The sequence below is a fragment of the Schistocerca americana genome, chromosome 4 (assembly GCF_021461395.2).
Source record: "Schistocerca americana isolate TAMUIC-IGC-003095 chromosome 4, iqSchAmer2.1, whole genome shotgun sequence".
In the NCBI taxonomy this organism is placed as follows: Eukaryota; Metazoa; Arthropoda; class Insecta; order Orthoptera; family Acrididae; genus Schistocerca; species Schistocerca americana.
In genome coordinates, this window is record NC_060122.1 from 372,627,887 (window position 1) to 372,650,280 (window position 22,394).

At 42.1% G+C, this 22,394-nt stretch overlaps 1 protein-coding gene across 1 annotated transcript in view; it reads left to right on the forward strand.

The window, feature by feature from the left end:
• LOC124613493 (venom carboxylesterase-6-like) overlaps nucleotides 1-22,394 on the forward strand; it is a 150,489-nt gene that overhangs the window by 108,975 nt on the left and 19,120 nt on the right. The window contains exons 6-7 of the mRNA XM_047142201.1: nucleotides 3,058-3,241; nucleotides 22,126-22,310. Of these exons, the coding sequence (XP_046998157.1) occupies nucleotides 3,058-3,241; nucleotides 22,126-22,310 (369 nt within the window). The remainder of the gene's footprint in view (nucleotides 1-3,057; nucleotides 3,242-22,125; nucleotides 22,311-22,394) is intronic.

Sequence of the window (22,394 nt, forward strand, 5' to 3'; positions counted from 1 at the left end):
TGGTCCACATACCACTCATTTACCTGGTGGCTGCTGCATATTCCCCTCCCCCCCCCCCCCCCCCCCGCACATACACACACACACACATACACCCCACCCCTTCCTCATCTCACTGTACGTCTCTTGGGTCAATTCTCAACATGCATCTGTCCATTGCTCGCAGAGCAGCTAACAGATTTCGTATTAAAGGTCGTTGTCTAACAGCTGTAAGTAAAACAGAGTTGATACACAGTAACTGTGTATACCTCTCTATTTCTGTTTAATCAAACTTTGTGTAGCAAGCTGCGAATACAGAATTAACTGTGCATGGACGACAACTTTATGTGATATACATATAAATCTGTACTCCACAAGCTATCTTACGGTGTGTGTCGGAGGGTACTTCCCCCTCTTCACTGTTTCGTTGAGAGAAACCAAGGTAATCCTAAATCAGGAAATTTGAACCACGTTCTTGCTGAGCGCGAATGTAGTGAGTACAATAGCTGTCTAATGGTTTAGGATAGCGAAGTACATGAATAATGTGAGGACTTTCATGAAGGACCCCAAAGAGGAATGTTCATGAGGTACTAAGTGAATCATATAAGATACAGATGATTTCACCAAAGCATGATGTTTCGGAGAGTATAAAAAAGAGTGAGAATCCAGTTTTGTGAATTATTACCGTTCATTCAACAGTGAAAAGCGATGCTCTGTTTATTTAGCGTAAATAACTTTTTCGTTTATTGAGCTGTTATTTTAATATACTGTAAGTCGTACATAGTTCACTACGTTTTCATAGTTTCCTTTGTGAATTAATAATAAGCAGATACAACGTCTATAGAATAAATATTTCACTCTGCAGCAATATTTTTGCTGTTGTAAAACTTAATAGTTTACCAAGACTGGCACTCGACTACGAAGCCCAGCTTTTTGGGCAACGCCATTCTCAATTGATCTCCCCAGGAACGACTCACCGACCGACTCTGTTCTTCAACTTTCCAGGAGCTCTCTGTTACATTCAAATATCCTCAAACTTCGCCGCATGTCTTACTCGACCTAAGCATCTGAGAAAAAGGGTATTTGCGGAGAACGGCTTAGAGACAGACATGAATAACTGACAAATTATCTTAATACTTATAACATCCACGGTAAATGTCAGTTTGTCCCCCGAAAACACCAATTAATCAAAGCGGTTATTGACAGACAACACGCCACGGAAAGATGTGAAGATTTTAACACTTTTTGAGTGCGGCGCAAGTAGAGTTGAAATCGATATATTACTTACAGTAACGAAACAGCTGAATTTCCCAAACAGTGGAATAACTTGGTTGTTCAGCTACCTTACGAGCGTTGTTTTAAAATTTTAATTGTAACCTCCAAAAAATAAAGTTACGTAATTAGTTCTTTATTTGTTTGTAGATACATATTTGCAGTCCTAATATACTCTATATGTTGAAATCCCCTCGCCAAATACAATAGCTCGCCTCTAGAGGGGCCAAAATACATTGACGAGTCAAATATTGTGACCACTGCCCAACGCGAGATTTATGATGCCTACGGCGCTGAGGACACGTGAAGCAGTGACAGAAGTACACTACTGGCCATTAAAATTGCTACACCACGATGAAGACGTGCTACAGACGCGAAATTTAACCGACAGGAAGAAGATGCTCTGATATGCAAATGATTAGCTTTTCAGAGCATTCACACAAGGTGGGCGCCGGTGGCGACACCAACAATGTGCTGACATGAGGAAAGCTTCCAACCGATTTCTTATTCACAAACAGCAGTTGACCGGCGTTACATGGTGAAACGTTGTTGTGATGCCTCGTGTAAGGAGGAGAAATGCGTACCATCACATTTCCGAGTTTGATGAAGGGCGGATTGTAGCCTATAGCGATTGCGGTTTATCGTATCGCGACATTGCTGCTAGCGTTGGTCGAGATCTAATGACTGTTATCAGAATATGGAATCGGTGTGTTCAGGAGGTAATAAGGAACGCCGTGCTGGATCCCAACGTCCTCGTATCACCAGCAGTCGAGATGACAGGGCATCTTATCCGCACGACTGTAACGGACCGTGCAGCCACGTCTCGATCCCTGAGTCAACAGATGGGGACGTTTGCAAGACAACAACCATCTGCACGAAGAGTTCGACGACTTTTGCAGCAGCATGGGCTATCAGCTCGGAGACCATCGCTGCGGTTACCCTTGACACTCCATCACAGACAGGAGCGCCTGCGGTGGTGTACTCAGAGGAACCTGGGGGCACGAATGGCAAAACGTCATTTTCTCGGATGAATCCAGGTTCTGTTTACAGCATCATGATGGTCGCATCCGTGTTTGGCGACATCGCTGTGAACGCACATTGGAAGCGTGTATTCGTCATCGCCATACTGGCGTATCACTCGGCGTGGTGGTAAGGGGTGCCATTGGTTACACGTCTCGGTCACCTCCTGTTCGCATTGACGGCACTTTGAACAGTGGACGTTACATTTCAGACGTGTTACGACCCGTGGCTCTATCCTTCATTCGATCCCTGCGAAACCCTACATTTCAGCAGGATAATGCACGACCGCATGTTACAGGTCCTGTACGGGCCTTTCTGGATACAGGAAATATTCGACTGCTGCCCTGGCCAGCATATTCTCCAGATATCTCACCAACTGAAAACGTCTGGTCAATGGTGGCCGAGCAACTGGCTCGTCACAATACGCCAGTCACTACTCTTGATGAACGGTGGTATCTTGTCGAAGCTACATGGGCAGCTGTACCTGTACACGCCATCCAATCTCTGATTGACTCATTGCCCAGGCGTATCAAGACCGTTATTACGGCCTGATTTCTCAGGATCTATGCACCCAAAGCGCGTGAAAATGTAATCACATGTCAGTTCTAGTAAAATATATTTGTCCAGTGAATACCCGTTTATTTTCAAAATGCATCGTTGTATCTCTAGTCGAAAGTGAGTTATTGAGATAATTCCTGACAGGCTACGATGTCGAGTTCCTATCCGTCGCTCCGTTGTAACAGTGAGAAATTTTCTGACGCTACAGGAGGTGCGCGTGTCTGATTGCAGGACGGGTTCGGCCGGCCGGCGTGGCCCTTCGTGCCCGTGACGGAGCCGTTCCTGGGCCGCAACATCTCGTTCGTGCCGCAGCCCGTCACCGACATGGTGCAGGCCCTGGGCAGGCGCAAGCTGCAGGACCAGCCGCCCTGGCTCATCGGCACCACCAGCCACGAGGGGCTCCAGCAGGCGCTGGGTGAGTGTCGCCCTCAGCACGAGGCGCCAGTATTACCAAGTAAGGCACGCTACGGTGTATATTTGTGTTATAGTGACAATACACGGAAGGCTCCTGTTGGAAGTCATTTACACATCACATAAACTGTATGTATATTAACTCCTACGTGGAATCTTGTGTAGATGATTGTCCCTCCTTCGCAGTAGGTAGCGCAGGCCGCTGGCTCGTGGCGCTGATGTACTGTGTGTTGTAAAGTCATACCAAGAGGAGTCTGGAAAAGACCTGACTATTCGCTGTTAAATAACGCCATAAATAACTTTGGTGCTGGATATTAATCCAGGTGTACTCCAGACTTCACTGTACGTAGATGTTGTACCATTTTCCTAAATCCAACACATAAGTGAAATGATACACTACGATCGTACAAACATTAATACACGCTCACGACCAAGTCTCTCGACATCATCGCGATTGGATTCCAATTTACCGCGTCGTACTTTAAGATTTAACTGTTTTTTAGAAGTTTGTGACGACCGCGTTCGGCATGCATCCACCAGCACCGTATGTCCCCGCTCGACTCACTGTTGCCCCGCAACCGAGTTTTTGGCCTGCTAGCCGCAAAAAGAATCCTCTCCACCAATCAGGGTCTGGGATTCGCTTTGCTTCCATATATAGTAGGACTCCTCACAGCCAATGAGACACGAACACTCAGTTTCACGTCACCTTGCTGTCACGTGTAAGGTGCCACATCACTGATAATTACGTCAGCCCAGTCTACAGCAACTCAACGCTGATACCACTGGTCAGCATTTCGCAGTCTTAAGCATAGAATGTTATGTGCTACATACGCAGTATGCTGTATATTACAGTAGAATGGCCTACACGCCGTAAGTCACAGTGCTCCTTGCACTCTACTCCCCAGATGGAACTCTGTTTCCAAAGATGCTGTCATTCCAACAGTTTCTTCCCCAAGCTGTGCTGAAACTTCGAGACGGGAGCCATCACGGCTGATGACACAGCTGTACATTATACTGTAAGGTAGCGCAGCGTGCTACTGATCACAACGCCTGATTCTCACTATCCGTTATCTCTGAGCTAGTGTCAGAGACGGGTATAAGATAAAGCTGCACTTCGATGCCTACAGGGCAGTCGACTCGACATTGGAGAATTCTTTTCTCGAGGTTACGTAATGAGGAGATCCGTCTATTTAGCGGAATGATTGTAGTGGCTAACATTCTGAAGAATATGTGAGTACAATTCCCGGTAGTCTCAAGAGTTTATTCTTTTTGGGAGGATTGGAACGAGGTGAAATCAGCATCACGAGACCAATTGAGACCAATTGAAAATGAAGTCGCTGCTTCGAGAACCGAACACTGACGATGGTTGGTAGAATGATGTATTGACCAAATGCTCCTAGTATTGCATCCAGTGACATAGTGGCGAATGGTCGACTTCGTTTATTCAGAGAATTTTACGATAGTGTGGTTCATCTGTAAAGGAGACCGCATTTCCGACGATAATGCGATCTACTCTTGAGTACTGATCGAGTGTTTCGGGAATATTGAAGCAATTCAGAGGCGAGCCGATAGAGTTGTTACCAGTACGTTCGAACAACACGCAAGAGTTACGGGGATGCTTCGGGAAGTCAAATGAGGATACCCCGACGGAAGGCGACGTTCTTTACGCCGAATACTACGGAGAAAATTTAAAAAAACTGGCATCTGAAACTGACTGCAGAGTGATCCTACTGCCGTAAACATACATTTCACGCAAGGACCCGAACATATGACACGAGAAATTGGCGCTCGTACGGAGGCAGACAGATAGCTGTCTTTCCGTCGCTCTGTTTGCGTATGGAGCACTGAAGGAAGCTAGTGGTGTTACAGTGTACCCTCCGCCACGCACCGTATGGTGGCTTGTGGAATCTGTATGTAGATATAGATGTAGGTGTAGAGCAGCGCGTGATCTCCAGTGTCTGAACAGGGAATTACATTTTAAGATAATGTCAAGACTTTCCCGTTAGGAAAACACATGTACGCGCTTCACACCCTGTTGAGTCCTGATGAAGCTAACGGCAGAACCAATTCCACTTCTATGAAGAATGATGTGAGCAAGAATGGAAACCACTGGTAGGTGAAGTGATGCTTGAAAAGGAGGAGAATTGTGCTTGTCTTCCTCAGAACTATTCTTTAACAAAGTCATTGTAATGTTTCGCAAGGTAGCTCAGTGCAGACGTTAATTCACTTATGCGTAACCTGTGCTTACACACCACACAGAAGTTCTTAGGAGTATACATATTAAATGAATATGAGCATGGGAAACTTACATCGCCTGAGTTGATGTATAGCAGGCACCATCTGCTTTCGTAGTTACGTACATGCTTTAGTGTCCCTGCAGTGGGTGGCTGTCGGTAAAATAATGGTGATGGTTATTTTATCGACGTGGATAAGGAGAGGTCATGAAATCGTGAGGAGGTCAGGACGCGGACCGCCATACGTCTTTCGGAGCATTCAGTCTGCTCAGATTGGCGAATGTTGGCTGCTGAGTGCGCTCATAGCGCATAGCTGCTATTGCAGGGTACCACGCCAAATTTAGTTGGTAGCCCTCATCCCTGTTGACCAGATAGTCATGGAGCCTTATCTAGATTGTTACTTTTACGACGCTTCCACAAGCCGTTAGCTCGGCACAACATTTTTGTTTTCTCAAACTCGAACGTTTGTTCCTCGTTGAGGCTATGTTCTACCACTATTGATTTATCTTTATGCCCCAGAAGTACGCATGTAATGTGCTCCTTGCAGCGTTGCCATGTGCTAGGTGTTTGCCCGATTTATTGGTTCTCACTCTCGCAAGGGACGCTATATACAGATACTGGTTTTTGCAGTTGTAGTTTGTCCTTTACCGACTCAACCGTATCTTTCGCTTTTCGTGGTGGTCGGAAGATGGCCTTGACGTCGTCTCTTCCAAGAATTCTCTCAGTTTTCCTAAGGGAAGCCCAACATACTGTACAAAGGCGGGTTTCTCTTCCTATTTCTCTACCTCTTCTTTGCGGACGACCGTATAATTAGTTCTCTCTAGTGCACGTATAATGTGCGGTTCGCTGTACCCGTTTTGGTGAAACACATCTTTAAGGTGTTGAAGCACAGCTGAAAAGCTGTCTTTGTCGCAAATGGAACGTGCCTTGTGTACTAGAATCGTTACCGAATCCGTGTACCACCTCGCCTGATGATGACAGCGCGTTGCAAAAATGGCTGTAAGCACTATGGGACTTCACATCTGAGGTCATCAGTCCCCTAGACTTAGAAGTACTTAAACCTAACTAACCTCAGGACATCACACACATCCATCCCCGAGGCAGGATTCGAACCTTCGACCGTAGCAGCAGCGCGGTTCCCGACTGAAGCGCCTAGAACCGCTCGGCCACAGAGGCCGGCAGCGCGTTGCACGAAGGTACAGATCCGTGTGAGCCTTCTATCTGTAGACTGCGTGTTCCAGTTTACCGTCTGCTTTTCTTTTTATTAAATGTCCAAAAATGGAAGAAATTCATTCTGTTCTGTTTCGATCGTGAACAGTATGTCTTGATGGATGCTGTTCAGGTCGTCCAGGAACTCGTTCAGGGCCTTTTTCCCATGTTACCACACAACGAAGGTATCTTAGACGTTACAGAAGAAGTATTTATGTTTCAGCCGTGCAGATATTTTAGTGCTATCCCCTCGAAGAGCGCCATATAGAAACTAGCAATTGCGAGAGCAAGTGGTGAGTCCATGGCTACTCCATCGACTTGTTCGTAGAACTCTCCACCAAATTTGAAGTAGACTGGACCGTTTAGGGCTCAAAATGGTGTGCTAACAGTACCAAGGTTTCTTCAAATGCTGCTCGTGTGAAAAGAGATGTTACGTCGAAGATCACCAGCGGATCATCCTTCGGCAGCTGCATCTCCTTCAATAAGGCCATATACTGCTCAGAGTTCCTCATGTGATGCCTGCAGTGTCCCTATATGGGTTTCAGAAGTGAGACTAGACAGTTGGCCATTCCATATGTACGTGCATTAATAGAGTTCACGCACCCACCAGGACGGAAACTCGAAAAGGTTTCATCAGCAGTATAGGCCGGGAAAGTCTACCCTCACATACAAGATTAGGTCAGTTCTTCAGTGAAGTTACAATCCAGTTTCAAATCGATTATTTAACATCATAAATATTTTTCTATTTGTACAAAATTAAACAATTAATATATCTGACAAAAGTGACAAAAGTTTTCGACAACTGCAACAAACAATTAACTTCAACATCACCACACTTTATATACTAAACTACTCTTTACCACGGACTTGTGGCTTACAGGTATGTCATAGTAACAAGTTCCAGTGCCCTCTACGCTAGTGATGTAATATCGGTAGCACTCGTCAGTCCTTGAATTTCTTCAGTTTATCTGTTTGCTTTATTGGTTATAATATTTCACAAAAAGTCAGTAAACCGTTCTTCTGCATTCAGAGGCTCTCCCTTTGGTACACACTCGGCACCCTACTGTAAATTGGATGGCGGAGCATATTTCGTACCAGTATTGCTCTACTCAATTAACGTGTTGAGTCAGGGGAAAATACTATCTATATGCGTCATTATGCTTCCTAATATCTCTTATTCTAGTGATAACCATGCAAAATGTACGATGCTATCAGTATATTGGTCATGCAATCTTTCCCGTTTACAAGAGCCTAAATTTATCCAACATGGTTCCGAAAAAAGTTCGCTGCTTTTTCCTTGTTATGTCATAATTTGCTAACTTCTCTTTGAATGGGAACCAGTTTCCAAGTCGATGGTTGGGAGTTGCTGCGATTCCTCTCCGATACTGCTTGAACGGTAACTGCTCTTGTCAAGACAAATCTCTGTTCGTGAACTGTTAATAAATTTCGTTACTTGAAATTAATAAACCAATGAATTGTATGAAAATAAGAAGCCAATTGTGACACATCATTGTCTTCTAATTGTTTTCTACCTAGATATTACTCTCACGTTATATTTCCAACAACTTGCAGTTTGTATCTGCTGTTTATCTTTGCAGCTGATCAGCAAGCACGTTAAAAATGTAGAACAGCCGCTCGGAGTGGCCGCGTGGTTAGAGGCGCCATGTCACTGATTGCGCGACCCCTCCCGCCGGAGTTTCGAATCCACTGGGGCATGTGTGTGTGTGTTGTTCTTAGCATACGTTAGTTTAAGTATTGTAAAAGTCTAGGGACCGGTGACCTCAGCAGTTTGGTCCCTTAGTAATTCACATACATTTGAACATTTTTGAATGTAGAGCAGAGGGGATTCAATGAACCTTAAAGAGTTAATTGGTCCTTCATTACGTATTCTTTACATTTAACGTACATTTCATGTTTTTCAATGCTTTTTATACACTGAGGTGTCGAAAGTCATGGGATACCTTCTAATATCGTATTGGACGTCCATTTTCCCGGCGTAGTGCTGAAACTCAACGTGCACGGACTCAACAAGCCGTTGGAAGTTCCCTGCTGAAATATTAAGCCATATTTAGATATCTATAATTGCGAAAGTGCTACCGGTGTAGGATTTTGTGCACGAATTCACCTCTCGATTATGTTCCATAAATGTTCGATAGGATTCATTCCCGGCGATCTGGGTGGCCAAATCATTCGCTCGAATTGTCCAGAATGTTCTTCAATCCAATCGCTAACAATTGTGACCCGGTGACATGGCGCACTGTTATCAATAAAAACTTTACCTTTCTTTAGGAACATGATGTTCATGAATGGCTGAAAATAGCCTGTCTGCAAGTAGCCGAACATCACCGACTTGATGTCCATGAATGGCTGCAAATGATCTCCAAGTAGTCTAAAATAACCATTTCCAGCCAATGACCGGTTCAGTCGGTCTAGAGGACATCTCACACCACTATGGAGCCACCACCAGCTTGCACAGTGTCTTGTTGATAACTTGGATCCATGGCTCCGGGGGTCTGCACCACACTCGAACCCGACTATCAGCTCTTACCAACTGAAATCGGGACTCATCTGACGAAGCACTATTTTCCAGTCGTCTAGGGTCCAGCCTATATTGTTAAGGGTACAAGAGAGGCCATGCTAACGATGTCGTGATGTCAGCACAGGCACTCGCGTCGGGCGTCTGATGCCATAACCCATTAACGCCATATTTCGTCACACTGTTCCAACCGATACGTTCGTCGTAGGTCCCAAAATGATTTCTGCGGTTATTGCACGTAGTTTGGCTTGTGTTTTGCTACTGACAGCTCTATGTAAAGGCCCTACTCTCGGTCGTTAAGTGACGGTCGTAGGCCATTGCGCTGTCAGTGGTGAGAGGTAATGCCTGAAATTTGGTATTTCCCCCATATCAGAATCTGTTAATTCCTCTCGGGTGGCCACAATCACATCGGAAAACTTTTCACATGAATGAGTACAGCCCCGCCAATGCACTGCCCTCTTGTACCTCGTGTATGTGATACTATCGCCGTCTGTATATGTGCATATCGCTATTCCATGACTTTTGTCACCTCAGGTCTGTGGAAAGTACCTGAGACGTAAACATCGTCTTTGCAGTATATTATCGGGGCAGATAAAGGAATGATTGGGTTGTCGTATCAGCGCTCATAGGAGGCGGCATACTTCTGTTCGTTGCTTGGTAACTGGCAATATTCACTCTGCAAAGAATACTGCTTGCAATATACTTGCACGTCCCACCTGAGAATATTGTTCAATTGTGTGGGGTACTTACCAAATATGGCTAACAAGGAATGTTGCTCGTATACAAAGAAGAACGGTGACAAGTCCGTATGACTCACGGAGAAGTCACGGAAATTCTGATAAACCTGAATTGGCAGACGGTTGAAAAGAGATTTCACGTATCCATCGAAAGTCTACTTACAAAGTTTCAAGAACCTCTATCAAGTAAGGAATCTACAAATAAGTTGCTTAGTTCCAAAATGTCCTTTATCCAATCGGCATAAATTTCGGCAATTAGGAAAAAACGTATTTAACAATTTCTGTTGTATTTATAAACTTGATATTTTTTCTGCATGTTTCTTAGTTATCTATTTTTGTTATTAAAAAAACATCATAAAAATAAATTATTTCAAAATTTTGTTGTAAATAAAAAACTCTTGGGTAAGGGACGCTTTGGAACCAGAATATGGAGAAGAGACATTTTGAAAATAAAAACATTGGATAAGAGACAGTTTCAAAAAGAAAATAGGGGAAAATTATAAACAGTGTTTGTTTAGTAAAGGTATATAATTTAATTTTTGTGGAATCCATATCTGTAGGTATTTTTAAACCAACTGAAATGATTTCTGGATAAGTTTGGGAAACAGACAGAAACATACATTTACCAGAAAATTATTAAAAAATAACATTACATTAAACCTACACACATTACAGGAAACATAATTTTAAAAGCGCCTTAAGGGTAGTTCTTTACTTATTTAAATCTGGATTTGTCCTATTAACTGCTGTGAAGTAACTGAAAGCCATTTTCATCGCCCATGTGTCCACCAGCGTTTTCATCATCAGGTTGTTCTTCAGGTCTATTCTGTACTAGATTGAATATAATAATTTTTTAGGAGGCCAGGTCTTCATTTTGTGTCCAGTTTTCCCCAGAGTGAAGAGCCAGAAGATTCTTGACTTCTGTCACTTTCAACTCTTTTACTGTACTCCTGGTAGTAATAACGGTAGTTCAAAGTTTTGGACTTTAAATCCAGGTTTGAGTATTTTTTCGCCTTTCAGAGATTGGTGTTATACCAAGGTTCACCTGCAACAAGTACTTCACACGTTGGCACATTGCCTAGTGTTATAATAAATCTTTTAGCAGTTGAAAATTTAAAGTGCCAATATCCAGGTTTCTTTTGGTAATTTTCGCGTACCTTCTTCCAGTCAAAAATATTACAGGTCTCAGTCATACTGAAAGCAGTTCCACATTCCTTAAAGATTTCAGTGTATTTCTCAGGCTTAATAATAGTGTCATAATTTTGATTATCCTTTTCAATTCTGCCAAATACACGATCAGGCGGCATATACGAATGACCTGGTACAGGGAATACTAAAACAATGACTTTAATATTTGGTGGCGCTTCATTTATCAACCAGTATTGAAGCATAATCATCATTGAGCTGTTCCGGTTTTGTCCTTCACAAACATCCGCAAAAAGCCTTACATTGGTCACTCCTTCCAAGCAAGTATTATTTAGCCTATGAAAAATTGCTGATGCAATTTCATTCGAACCTTTTTTGAAGTCTGATTCTATCCAGTGATATATAAAAACATGGTCTTTTGTTTGCTTATCTTTAGATGTACCTTGGCAGATAGTAAAGTTAAATAAATAGAACTGTCGACTATAGTAAGCTGCCTGGTCAGGGATTTTGCCTAAAACCAAATTCTTTTGACAGTCAAAGGATAGGGTGATTTCATTTTCAGTTTTCAGTAAATTAAAGAATGCTTCTGCCCTTTTTTTTGTGGAAACTGAAATCAATTTCAACCGATTTGTTCCCACTGTCTAATTTCAACTGAAACTGGACGCATTTGGATCACTTATCCACAGCAGGAGAGCCAAAGCTTAGGCTAAAATCTTTGACAAATATTACATAAAAATATGAATATGGATCTTGAAGATCAGTTTCCATTCTTGAATTGTAGGCCTTGTGAAACTTACTTATTGAAAGAGGGCTCGAAAAATACTCTCTTGTAATTCTAGTGTTTCTGCAGTAATGTTTTTCAAGTGTGCGGAGGCTCTCTATGAATGACTTTACAGAATGACTTTAAGCCTCAAACAGCTTAGACTTATTCTCTCCTCCTCTATTCTCTACAGCTAGATTAGTAGAGTGGAAATGTCTCTTAGAAACTCGTTGAGCTCTTTTCTCACTAACACCAAGTACACCACAAAAGGATTTCTTACATACCCGAACCAAAGAAGTGTTTCCAAATTTGATATGTGGGATTAGATAGCGATTACAATTTTCAGTGATTTGTTTCCGTTCATCTTCATTAGTTCTCCTCCGTTTAGGTGTATATTTAAATATATTGTTATCCCGAACAATTTTATTCTTGGAAGAATTAAAGCATCTACGAAACTTACGAACATCTTGCATTGCATGCTGATTACACTTAAAAACTTGATCAGAATGAAGGCAATGTGGTAGTCTTGGCAAAGTCTTTGACGTGTAGAGCTTCCGCTTCTCTATTGTCTTTTTCCATTTGTCTGGATCCTTTATTAGTTTCCTTCCTTTGTTCTTCTGGCATGGAGTTATCTTCGGTCCCTCCATAACCTGTTATTCAGTAGTTTGAGGTTGTAGTTCCTCCACTGGTTAACCATAAAGTTTATCAACTGCCTGTACAGTACACTTTTAAAACAAGAAGCTCACTTTAAACGCAGAAGGACGCTTAAAAACAGCCTAATTTCAATTACTGGTAAGAATTTTGACAACAAAAACTAGAAAAAACGCCTTGGTGAACACACAAAACAAGCACCAACTTCACAATAAACAAAAAACGTAACCTATCGTCAACAGTAAACAAAACTTAGCTTCAGCTGACCGCCAGTTCTACCACAACACGTTTCACTAGAAAAATACCTTATATAATGATTTTAAATTACCCTATTCTTTAAAATGGTTGGTAGTTGCATTGTGTGTAAGTCACTTTTGAAAAAAAATGACACACTGCTTAGAAAAAGGCAAAGGATATAGGTCGTTTTGTTACAAAAATTAACGGTAGATGAGTCCGCCATGTTGGATAGAATAATGGACATTCTGAAACTAAATAGGCATATTTCATGATTTTATTATTAATTTGTAATGGTTTAAAGGAAGTTTTGAACGAAAAATATAGTTTAATACGATGTAAAAAAATTTGATGAGTGCTATGGTAACAATAACTCAATTTTCACAAAAATTGGATAAAGGACGTTTTGGAAATGAGCGACTCAAATGCGCTATGCTTCGCCCCCTTCAAATTGTGACCGTAGGGTCTGTGGAGATGAGATTACACAATTCACACAAATGCGTTTAAGGAGTAAGTTTTCTGACGCTCAGGAAGGAAATACAACGGGAAAAAATGCTAACACGTAGTACAACTGAAGGTTGACATGTGTAGTGTGAAAACTGAAAGTTTGTCAGAAGTAATAACTTTCGCTGCACTCTGACTTAATTTAGCAAAAGAATTAATAAAACCGGAAAACTGAAAGTTAATTTAGTGACTGAAATTAATAAGAAGCTTTCTTTCTTAAGCACATCGAAATTCAGTAAAATACGGTTAGTCTTGGACTACCTCAACAATCATTTCAAAAGCTACTTGAATCTACGCAATTTAGAAATAAGAGATTTAGCTTTGAACTTGAATTAAATGATTCTGAACAATTAACAATAGTAAGATTTAGTACGTACCAAGCTGAGCTGCAGTCACAGGTAAGCTAAAATACGGTAACTAAACTCGCACTCTTAATTTGTGCTTGCATAATCTAAATATTGTAGCCAGCTATGAATACTTAAACTGAACTTTGAAATTAAAGCAGTGAAATGGAATGATTGTACTTTAATGCTGGCATCTGAATTTCAACGACACTCGGGTTGATTTCGGAAAAGGAAGGGACCCTGCTTGGTAATGCAATTGGGACAATGAGCAACAAAGGTTCATGCTAAGTTGCTGTAATTTTGCGAGGCAAATGGAACAATTTGAAAAGCTGAGGTCTGCCATACAGTTCTAAAACTTTACGTGCTTCCAGTCTTCCTTGTTGGTTGATTGAAGGTTTGAAGCCGTCGATCGAGGAGGTGGCGACAGTCACTCATTGTCGGCCGTCGCTGTTGCAGAAGCTGGATGTTGGCGCGCCTTCTTCTCAACACGGTCACCAGACGAAACGGGCTCTTGATGTGCGCCAGCTAATGCTTCCCGTCCGCGACACCATGTCAGAAACTATTATCGCAAGTCGAGCGCAATAACATGCTGCCAAACCCCGAAAGCGCGGCAACTCGCGGGAGCTACACACAACACACCTGCTCCACTCGCTACTCCAGCCAGACTCCCCTGCTCTGCCCGCGCTCCACGCGGCAGAGTTAACACTACCAAAGATCCTACACACTTTGATTCTTCACACGACCCATCGATGTAATCGTTCGATAGCAGTTTTCCCTAGGCAAGACCCAGCGTAAAAATACAAATAATATTTACGAAACAAACCAATTATACATCGACATAAGTGCATTAATATATATATACAAACAGTAAAACAATTACAATATATAAAGAGCAAGAAATGTCATATCTTGAGGTAACAAAACAAGGAAGGAAATAATAGTACAATAGATGAAAATAGGAGGATATGCATTTCCGGCGTTACACGTGCCCCACATTGTCTGAGGATGTTCGTGTAACGTAAACAGACTCAGAAAATGTCCCAAAAAAGAAACAGCGGAAATGCATATGCTCAAAACATCAATAAAATTTAGCATTCGTCTAATTAACCATAAATCAATTTTTAGACAATAATAATTGAGTGGAGACACTCCTAATCTTATTCCACTCTGTCATCCTGCACAAAATAAAACAGGTTGACAACATATCAAAATTCATAGAAAACATAGAAAATGGTTTACCTATTTTAAAATCATTAAAATTCGTAACACTATAAGAAATGGAATACTATTTGCAAAATTAATTAGAGTGCATGGTCATAAAAACAGGTAGATCAAAATACGCAAATAAATAATTAAATAGACTACACATTTTGTATAACCTTTTCATAATTAATATTCTCGTCACGAGAATCTATTTAACGCTAAACAAGAAAATAATGTACAGCAGATCGACAAAAACATAAATATTAACAGCAGAATTCTTTCACATCAGCTGTCCGGGAAGAAAAAACAACTCCACCTTCCGTACTCGCAAGTACAAAGAATGCCGACAGCGGCACAAGAGCCGACAGCGGCTCCGCCTTGCCAGTATTGTTGCACCCGCCTGTGCGGCACGCTTGATCTCACTCGTCCTTGTAACGGCGTTTCCAGAACGTCCGTTTCACTGAATTCTTTCGGAAAAACTCACTCCCGAGTAATCTCAAGGAGTCCATAAACACTGTCACAGTGGATAACTCAACACTGTCCATCATCACACGCATGTACTAGCCTGAAACTTAAAACAGCGTCTAAGTACATCGGCAGTGACTAGTAAATCACATATTTATGAAACCTTACAGCTATTTACAAAATCATATTTACATTCCTTAATCTACTGTGACTCAGCTGAAAACTTAAACTAGCAGCTTGGATTTTTCAGTTGAATAGATCATGATTAAATTGATTAAAATTAAATTGCTTAATCAAAATTAATTACTTATTAATTACAACTTCTTTAATGACCTTGGTCTGTCAAAAGCATGGCAATCTAGCAAATCGTTAAATTTTACACTCTATTTTACATACTGTATAAATTACCCATTGTGTGGTATTAATCGATCCTAGGTCGGTACAATTTCAAGTCTACAAGGTTCCGTATACCTAATAGTTTTCCAGAGCTTGGATACTCTAAGCAATAAGCATTTGTGTGAGGTATACCAATGACTTTATATGGTCCATTATAAACAAACTTAAATTTAGAGATTTCATGGTCTATCTCGCTCGATTTCTCATGAGCTTTTACAAGTACTAAGTCTCCTATTGCAAACTTAGCAAAACGCGCTTTAGCGTCATGACGACGTATGCGAGCATCGGCTTTTAGCTTCATTACTTCTCGCAAACGATCTTTTTTCACACCAATACTAATGTTAATCCGTGGAGGGAATTTGATTATCTCTTCCAATTCACTTTCTACACTTTTGTCAATGCCGAGATTCCTCACATTACAGTAGTTCAAATTCATACCTACGTCAATACCATTCGGCCAGTTAACAATGTGTATAGGCTGGTATTGCCTATGCACACCGTCTCCTGCCTCGTCAAAACTAACTACTATTGTTTTATCTTGGGACGTACATGTCAAAGTTTTGCTTTCGCAATTAATCACTGCACGGTACTTTAATAGCCAATCTAACCCGATAATTACTTCCGTAGTTAAGTCTGGCACGACGACAAACTATTGCTCAAATCGTGCCCCACATATCTCGAAGTTGACAAAAATCTGTTTTGTGACCGGTTTACTGGCCTTCCCAGTAGCACCGATAATTTTCACTCCTGTTACTGGCATAACTACGATACCGGGTCTGTCTTTCAGTAACTCAAATATTTTCCCAGATACAGCACTCAATTCTGCACCGGTGTCAATCAACACGTTTAGTTGTAGGTCGTGCATATTAACAGACACTACTATCTGTCTACACTTGTCCTCGACTGTTTCATTATTTTCCCACAGTAAATCCTCGTCTATATCCAGGTCATTCCAGAAAAAACCATCCGGCTTTGATCCTAAATTCGGCTTGCCTGGCGGCTTTTTCAGCCTCTGTTCACATACAGTTTTAATTTCAACACGTTTGTCCTGAGGCTTAGTCCGTAGCTTCGCCTCCAATACCGAAACCTTTTCCTGTAACTTGTCAACTAGTGAGTGTTGCTTTGCTATCAATTCACTAATTGTCACCTTTGTTGATTCCTCTTTGACCAGATTGATCTCATCTGCCAATCTACCTGGAGGAATTTGCCCAGTCGCATCTGAAATTACTTCCTCTGGATCTGCGCAACCCACACTGCTACCGTCTGACCGCATAACGTCAGCTCTAACCTCATACACGCCGTAATCTATGTGCTTTTCTACCAATCGTGTCCGGCTATCACTAAAATTTTCGTAATCTTTCTCCTTAATACTCTCGCAATGTTTAAATTGGAGGTTTGCGTCGGATGGGTCGGCTACTTCTACCACTACGACTTTCGGTAAGATCTGCCGGTTAGGGCCAGAACTTTCCGTTACTACTTCAACATCCAACTCTTGTGGGACGAGACACGACGAATCTTGCTCGTGCTCCCCATTAACATCAACTATTTCTAGTAAAGTCTGCCGGTTAGGGCCAGAACTTTCTATCACTTCACAAACACTATCTTCCTGCGGGACGAGACGCTGAAAATCCTGCACGTGCTCCCCATAAACACTTCTCCCATACAGGCCCCTATAATCTCTTAGTTCGTCGTATAAGCGACCGAACTGCCTTAACCATACCTCATCCCTCTCTGCATCCCCTCGCTCGATGGCGGACGTTTTATCCGACATCTGATCTTCTCTCAACACTTGCGAATCATTCTTAAACTCAATCTCCAGTTCCGCTGTGGGTATTACAGCTGCCACTTTATAATCGATTTCCGGAACACTACTTAAATTGTTCTCACTGACAGTGAATGTATTTTCTACTGCCGTGTCTACAGCTGATCTACTACTTGTGGGCGCACTCCTTTCTCTTAACACTGGCACACTCTCCCGCCGTTGATTATTCCATACGGAATTTTCATAACGACGACACCTGAGTTTTCTCCTGTTATTGGGCCGCCAAAATTTCTCCACGCCCGGTCGGCCCCTCACCGGCGCGGCTAATGGTTTCCCTGTCTCGTCCCAGCAGATACGCTCTCCGGATGCTGCTGAGGCGGCTGATCACACCCTCTGGCGTTATTACTATTCTGTGAAGCCCGTATCACGTTAGTATGATACTGGTTTCCGTCATTCCTGTTATTATTTGCATTGTACCGATTGTTATTACGGTCCGAACCATTATTGTTATTGCTGCCATGGTTGCGGTATGCATTATTCCCATGGTTATCGTTGTTGTGGTTGCTGTGGTACCCGTTGTTGTTACCACGGCCTCTACCACTGTCGCGATTATTGCGCCAATTGTCCTCGTCCTCCACTCTTTCCAGGAAATCATTTATTGTCCTGTAATTGCTTCCTACGTAGCGTTTTGTATCATCTGGAAGCTTTTTGTAGAGTTCCCTGACTATTTCGGATTCCGTGCGGCGATCACGCAAATATTCCAACTTGCGGATCCAGCCCTCACAAAACTCCTTCATCGAACCGCGCGAATTCGCATCGAAAGGCCTCGATACGACAAATTCGCGCCAGACACTTTGCTGTTTTTGCTCTGACCAGTATTCAGCCAGAAACAAATTTTTAAATTCGTCAAAAGTCAGGTTCGTTATGTTGTGGTTTAAGCCCCAACGCTTGGAATCACCAGCCCACACATCAATAATCGCATTAATTTTTCTCTCATCAGTCCATGATCTGGGTAAAAGTCTTTCACAATTCTTAATGAAATCCGTCGCGTGTATACCGCCTTTTTTCAAGGGGTCGAACCGCTCCTCTTTCGTCAACAATTCCGAACTATGTGCATAGATTGGCACATAGCTCTGTTTTTCGTCAAGTTTCTTTTCTAATTCCGACACTCTCGTAATTACTTGGCAAGTGGTTGTCGCAAGCGTTTCTACTTCCCTTTTTTTCTCTTCGCAGGTATTAGCCTGCTGCGTCACTTTGGTATCTACTTCGGATACTAAAGCCTTTAAAGTTTCCACCTTCTTTTGATCCTCTTTTTTCACTAATTGAATTTGTTCCGTCACCTTATTCTCGATGATCGGAGCAACTGATTCTCCTACACTTTTCTCGATTCTGCTAATTTCGGAATTAAAACGAGTATTTATGCTCGCAATTTCCGCCTCAACGCCAACATTTCCTGTTTAAGATTACCGATTTCGGTGTTAATTACAACAATATCTTCTTTGATTTTATCAACTTTTGTGTTAACAACTCCAACATTGTTGATAACAACGTTAATAGCTTTGTTCTGATTGTCTAGCATCCATTCAAATTTTTCAGACTGAGCTTCTTGCTTGGCAGCCCGAGCTTCTTGCTTGGCAGCCTGAGCTTCTTGTTTGGCAGCCTGAGCTTCTTGCTTGGCAGCCTGATCTTCTTGCTTGGCCGATTGACTCTTGATTTTGTTAGTCAAAACATTCAATAAATCAGTTAAATTCCCGGAAACTACCGGTTTTACTTCCGTAGCGGCTTCCTCTTTAATTGTCCCCCCGTATTCGTCATCAAGGGATTCAGATTTGATTTTCACTTCCGATTCCGAAACATTTTCTAAAGTTTGGAATTCCATTTCTGCTCTTTGTTGCGTTTCGGCGGTCGCGTCTTTCATGCTAGCCGCCTGCCCCTGAACAATGGGTACCGCGGTGCGCGTTTCCCACTGTTCGACCGATTGTTCCATATCCAAGTCTACCAAATTTTGGCAATTGTTGCCTTCACTCATTTTAATAATTTTCAATATAAATGCCAAATCTCAAATATAATTAGGATTACACCCACTACTTATTCTCGCTGACGTAACGGCCTGTACGTAACCAGTACTTTGTTACGAGATTTGCACCATACAAAATTCGTGTCCAGAACAACCTCAAAACTGAAGATTGTCCTGTCACCAGGTCGCCACGTGTAACCTCCCCCTCACTTATCGACCTTAATGACAGTGAAAAATTAAACCGCGTGTACCTAATGGAAATTTGGGAAAAAGCAATCGTCACCGAAGTTAATCTGTCGGTAAAGAGGGAGGGAAGGGTTTCCTCTAAATGAAAGGAAAAATGCAAATGAAACTGGTGGAAATTAATTTTGAAAAGGGGTAAAGTTAATGGAGAAAGTAAATGTGCGGCCGTTACGTTAACAATTAACTAGCGGTAATTAGATATTTGAGATTTGGGGGAAATTACGGTCGCGAGTCCTAAGGACAATTACTATAGTAACTGAAAAAGAAAGGTAATTACACATATAATTAGCACTAGAAGCGTGGCAACTGAAGGTTGACACGTGTAGTGTGAAAACTGAAAGTTTGTCAGAAGTAATAACTTCCGCTGCACTCTGACTTAATTTAGCAAAAGAATTAATAAAACCGGAAAACTGAAAGTTAATTTAGTGACTGAAATTAATAAGAAGCTTTCTTTCTTAAGCACATCGAAATTCAGTAAAATACGGTTAGTCTTGGACTACCTCAACAATCATTTCAAAAGCTACTTGAATCTACGCAATTTAGAAATAAGAGATTTAGCTTTGAACTTGAATTAAATGATTCTGAACAATTAACAATAGTAAGATTTAGTACGTACCAAGCTGAGCTGCAGTCACAGGTAAGCTAAAATACGGTAACTAAACTCGCACTCTTAATTTGTGCTTGCGTAATCTAAATATTGTAGCCAGCTATGAATACTTAAACTGAACTTTGAAATTAAAGCAGTGAAATGGAATGATTGTACTTTAATGCTGGCATCTGAATTTCAACGACACTCGGGTTGATTTCGGAAAAGGAAGGGACCCTGCTTGGTAATGCAATTGGGACAATGAGCAACAAAGGTTCATGCTAAGTTGCTGTAATTTTGCGAGGCAAATGGAACAATTTGAAAAGCTGAGGTCTGCCATACAGTTCTAAAACTTTACGTGCTTCCAGTCTTCCTTGTTGGTTGATTGAAGGTTTGAAGCCGTCGATCGAGGAGGTGGCGACAGTCACTCATTGTCGGCCGTCGCTGTTGCAGAAGCTGGATGTTGGCGCGCCTTCTTCTCAACACGGTCACCAGACGAAACGGGCTCTTGATGTGCGCCAGCTAATGCTTCCCGTACGCGACACCATGTCAGAAACTATTATCGCAAGTCGAGCGCAATAACATGCTGCCAAACCCCGAAAGCGCGGCAACTCGCGGGAGCTACACACAACACACCTGCTCCACTCGCTACTCCAGCCAGACTCCCCTGCTCTGCCCGCGCTCCACGCGGCAGAGTTAACACTACCAAAGATCCTACACACTTTGATTCTTCACACGACCCATCGATGTAATCGTTCGATAGCAGTTTTCCCTAGGCAAGACCCAGCGTAAAAATACAAATAATATTTACGAAACAAACCAATTATACATCGACATAAGTGCATAAATATATATATACAAACAGTAAAACAATTACAATATATAAAGAGCAAGAAATGTCATATCTTGAGGTAACAAAACCAGGAAAAAAAATAATAGTACAATAGATGGAAATAGGAGGATATGCATTTCCAGCGTTACAAAGGGAAGGGCATTTAGGTTTTCATGTGTGAGTTTGCGATTATCAGAATATATGACGTAAATAACCGAACATTTTGAGTGCAATGACTTGCAAGATTAAGTGTTTTATATTACAAAGAGACCGTAGATCCTAGTATGTGACATAAATTTGAACTTGGTACATCTACCCCATCCCGAGAAAAAGAATTGTAAACAATTGGGCATACAGAAAGACAGACGGACACTTTTTGTTGTTTTTTTTTGTTCACTTGCTGCCAGTTTTTCTGAACCACCTAATGGTTTCTTATGGTGGGTCTTTATTAAGACAACTGGCCGCTGTGTCTCGCTGCTGGGTCCGAGACAGTTAAGTAGTGCAGCTCCGGCTCCCGTCTTCACTCTCACCGCTGTCCGTGTCCCGCCACGTGGAGGTGGGCTGTTTGTATCCTTTATTATTTTCTTTTCAGCTGCATTTAGAAATCTTTTGAAATTAACGGTACTTGAAGCAAAATTTGTTATGGAAGGTGATCCTTAAGGGTTCCGTTTTCCAATATTGCTGTACGAAACCCTATGAAGGCCTTAATTCGAATTTTCTGTGATTGGCCGGATGAGTAGATTCTATGGTCAAATGAAATTCAGAACATACTGTGTCTCAAAAAACCACGCCTGCTAAAGCTTTTGGCTGTTCAAGCCAATCTAAACTTCAAGTTCCGTTGTCTGATAGCAGGCATCAAGTTACTTCACTCCATTGTCCGTGTGAGGGACGGAAAAAATAAATCAATAATAAAAAAAAACACGTGGCATCTTCCGCGTGAAACGTAAGGCACCTTCGGTACACAGTAGTTTATTTCTGAAACTGAATACTGCCTCTGCTTTCATTGTTATTCGTTCTTCTTTTCGGCAGCGATACTCGACTCACCCGAACTGACGTCTCAGCTGAACGAAGAGCCGGGTAAGTTCCTGCCCAAATACCTGGGTATGGTGATCGAGGGCGGCGAGGACAGGGCAGCGTCTATCGGCCACCGCATCTGGGACTTCTACATGCAGGGGGCGGCGCTGGACCAGACCACAGTCGGCAGACTGGTCGACGTAAGTGCTTCCGCTGCTCTTTGATCGCTATGGCTACACTGCTGGTACACAATCGACTGCACAGTTTCCCTGACACGGATACTA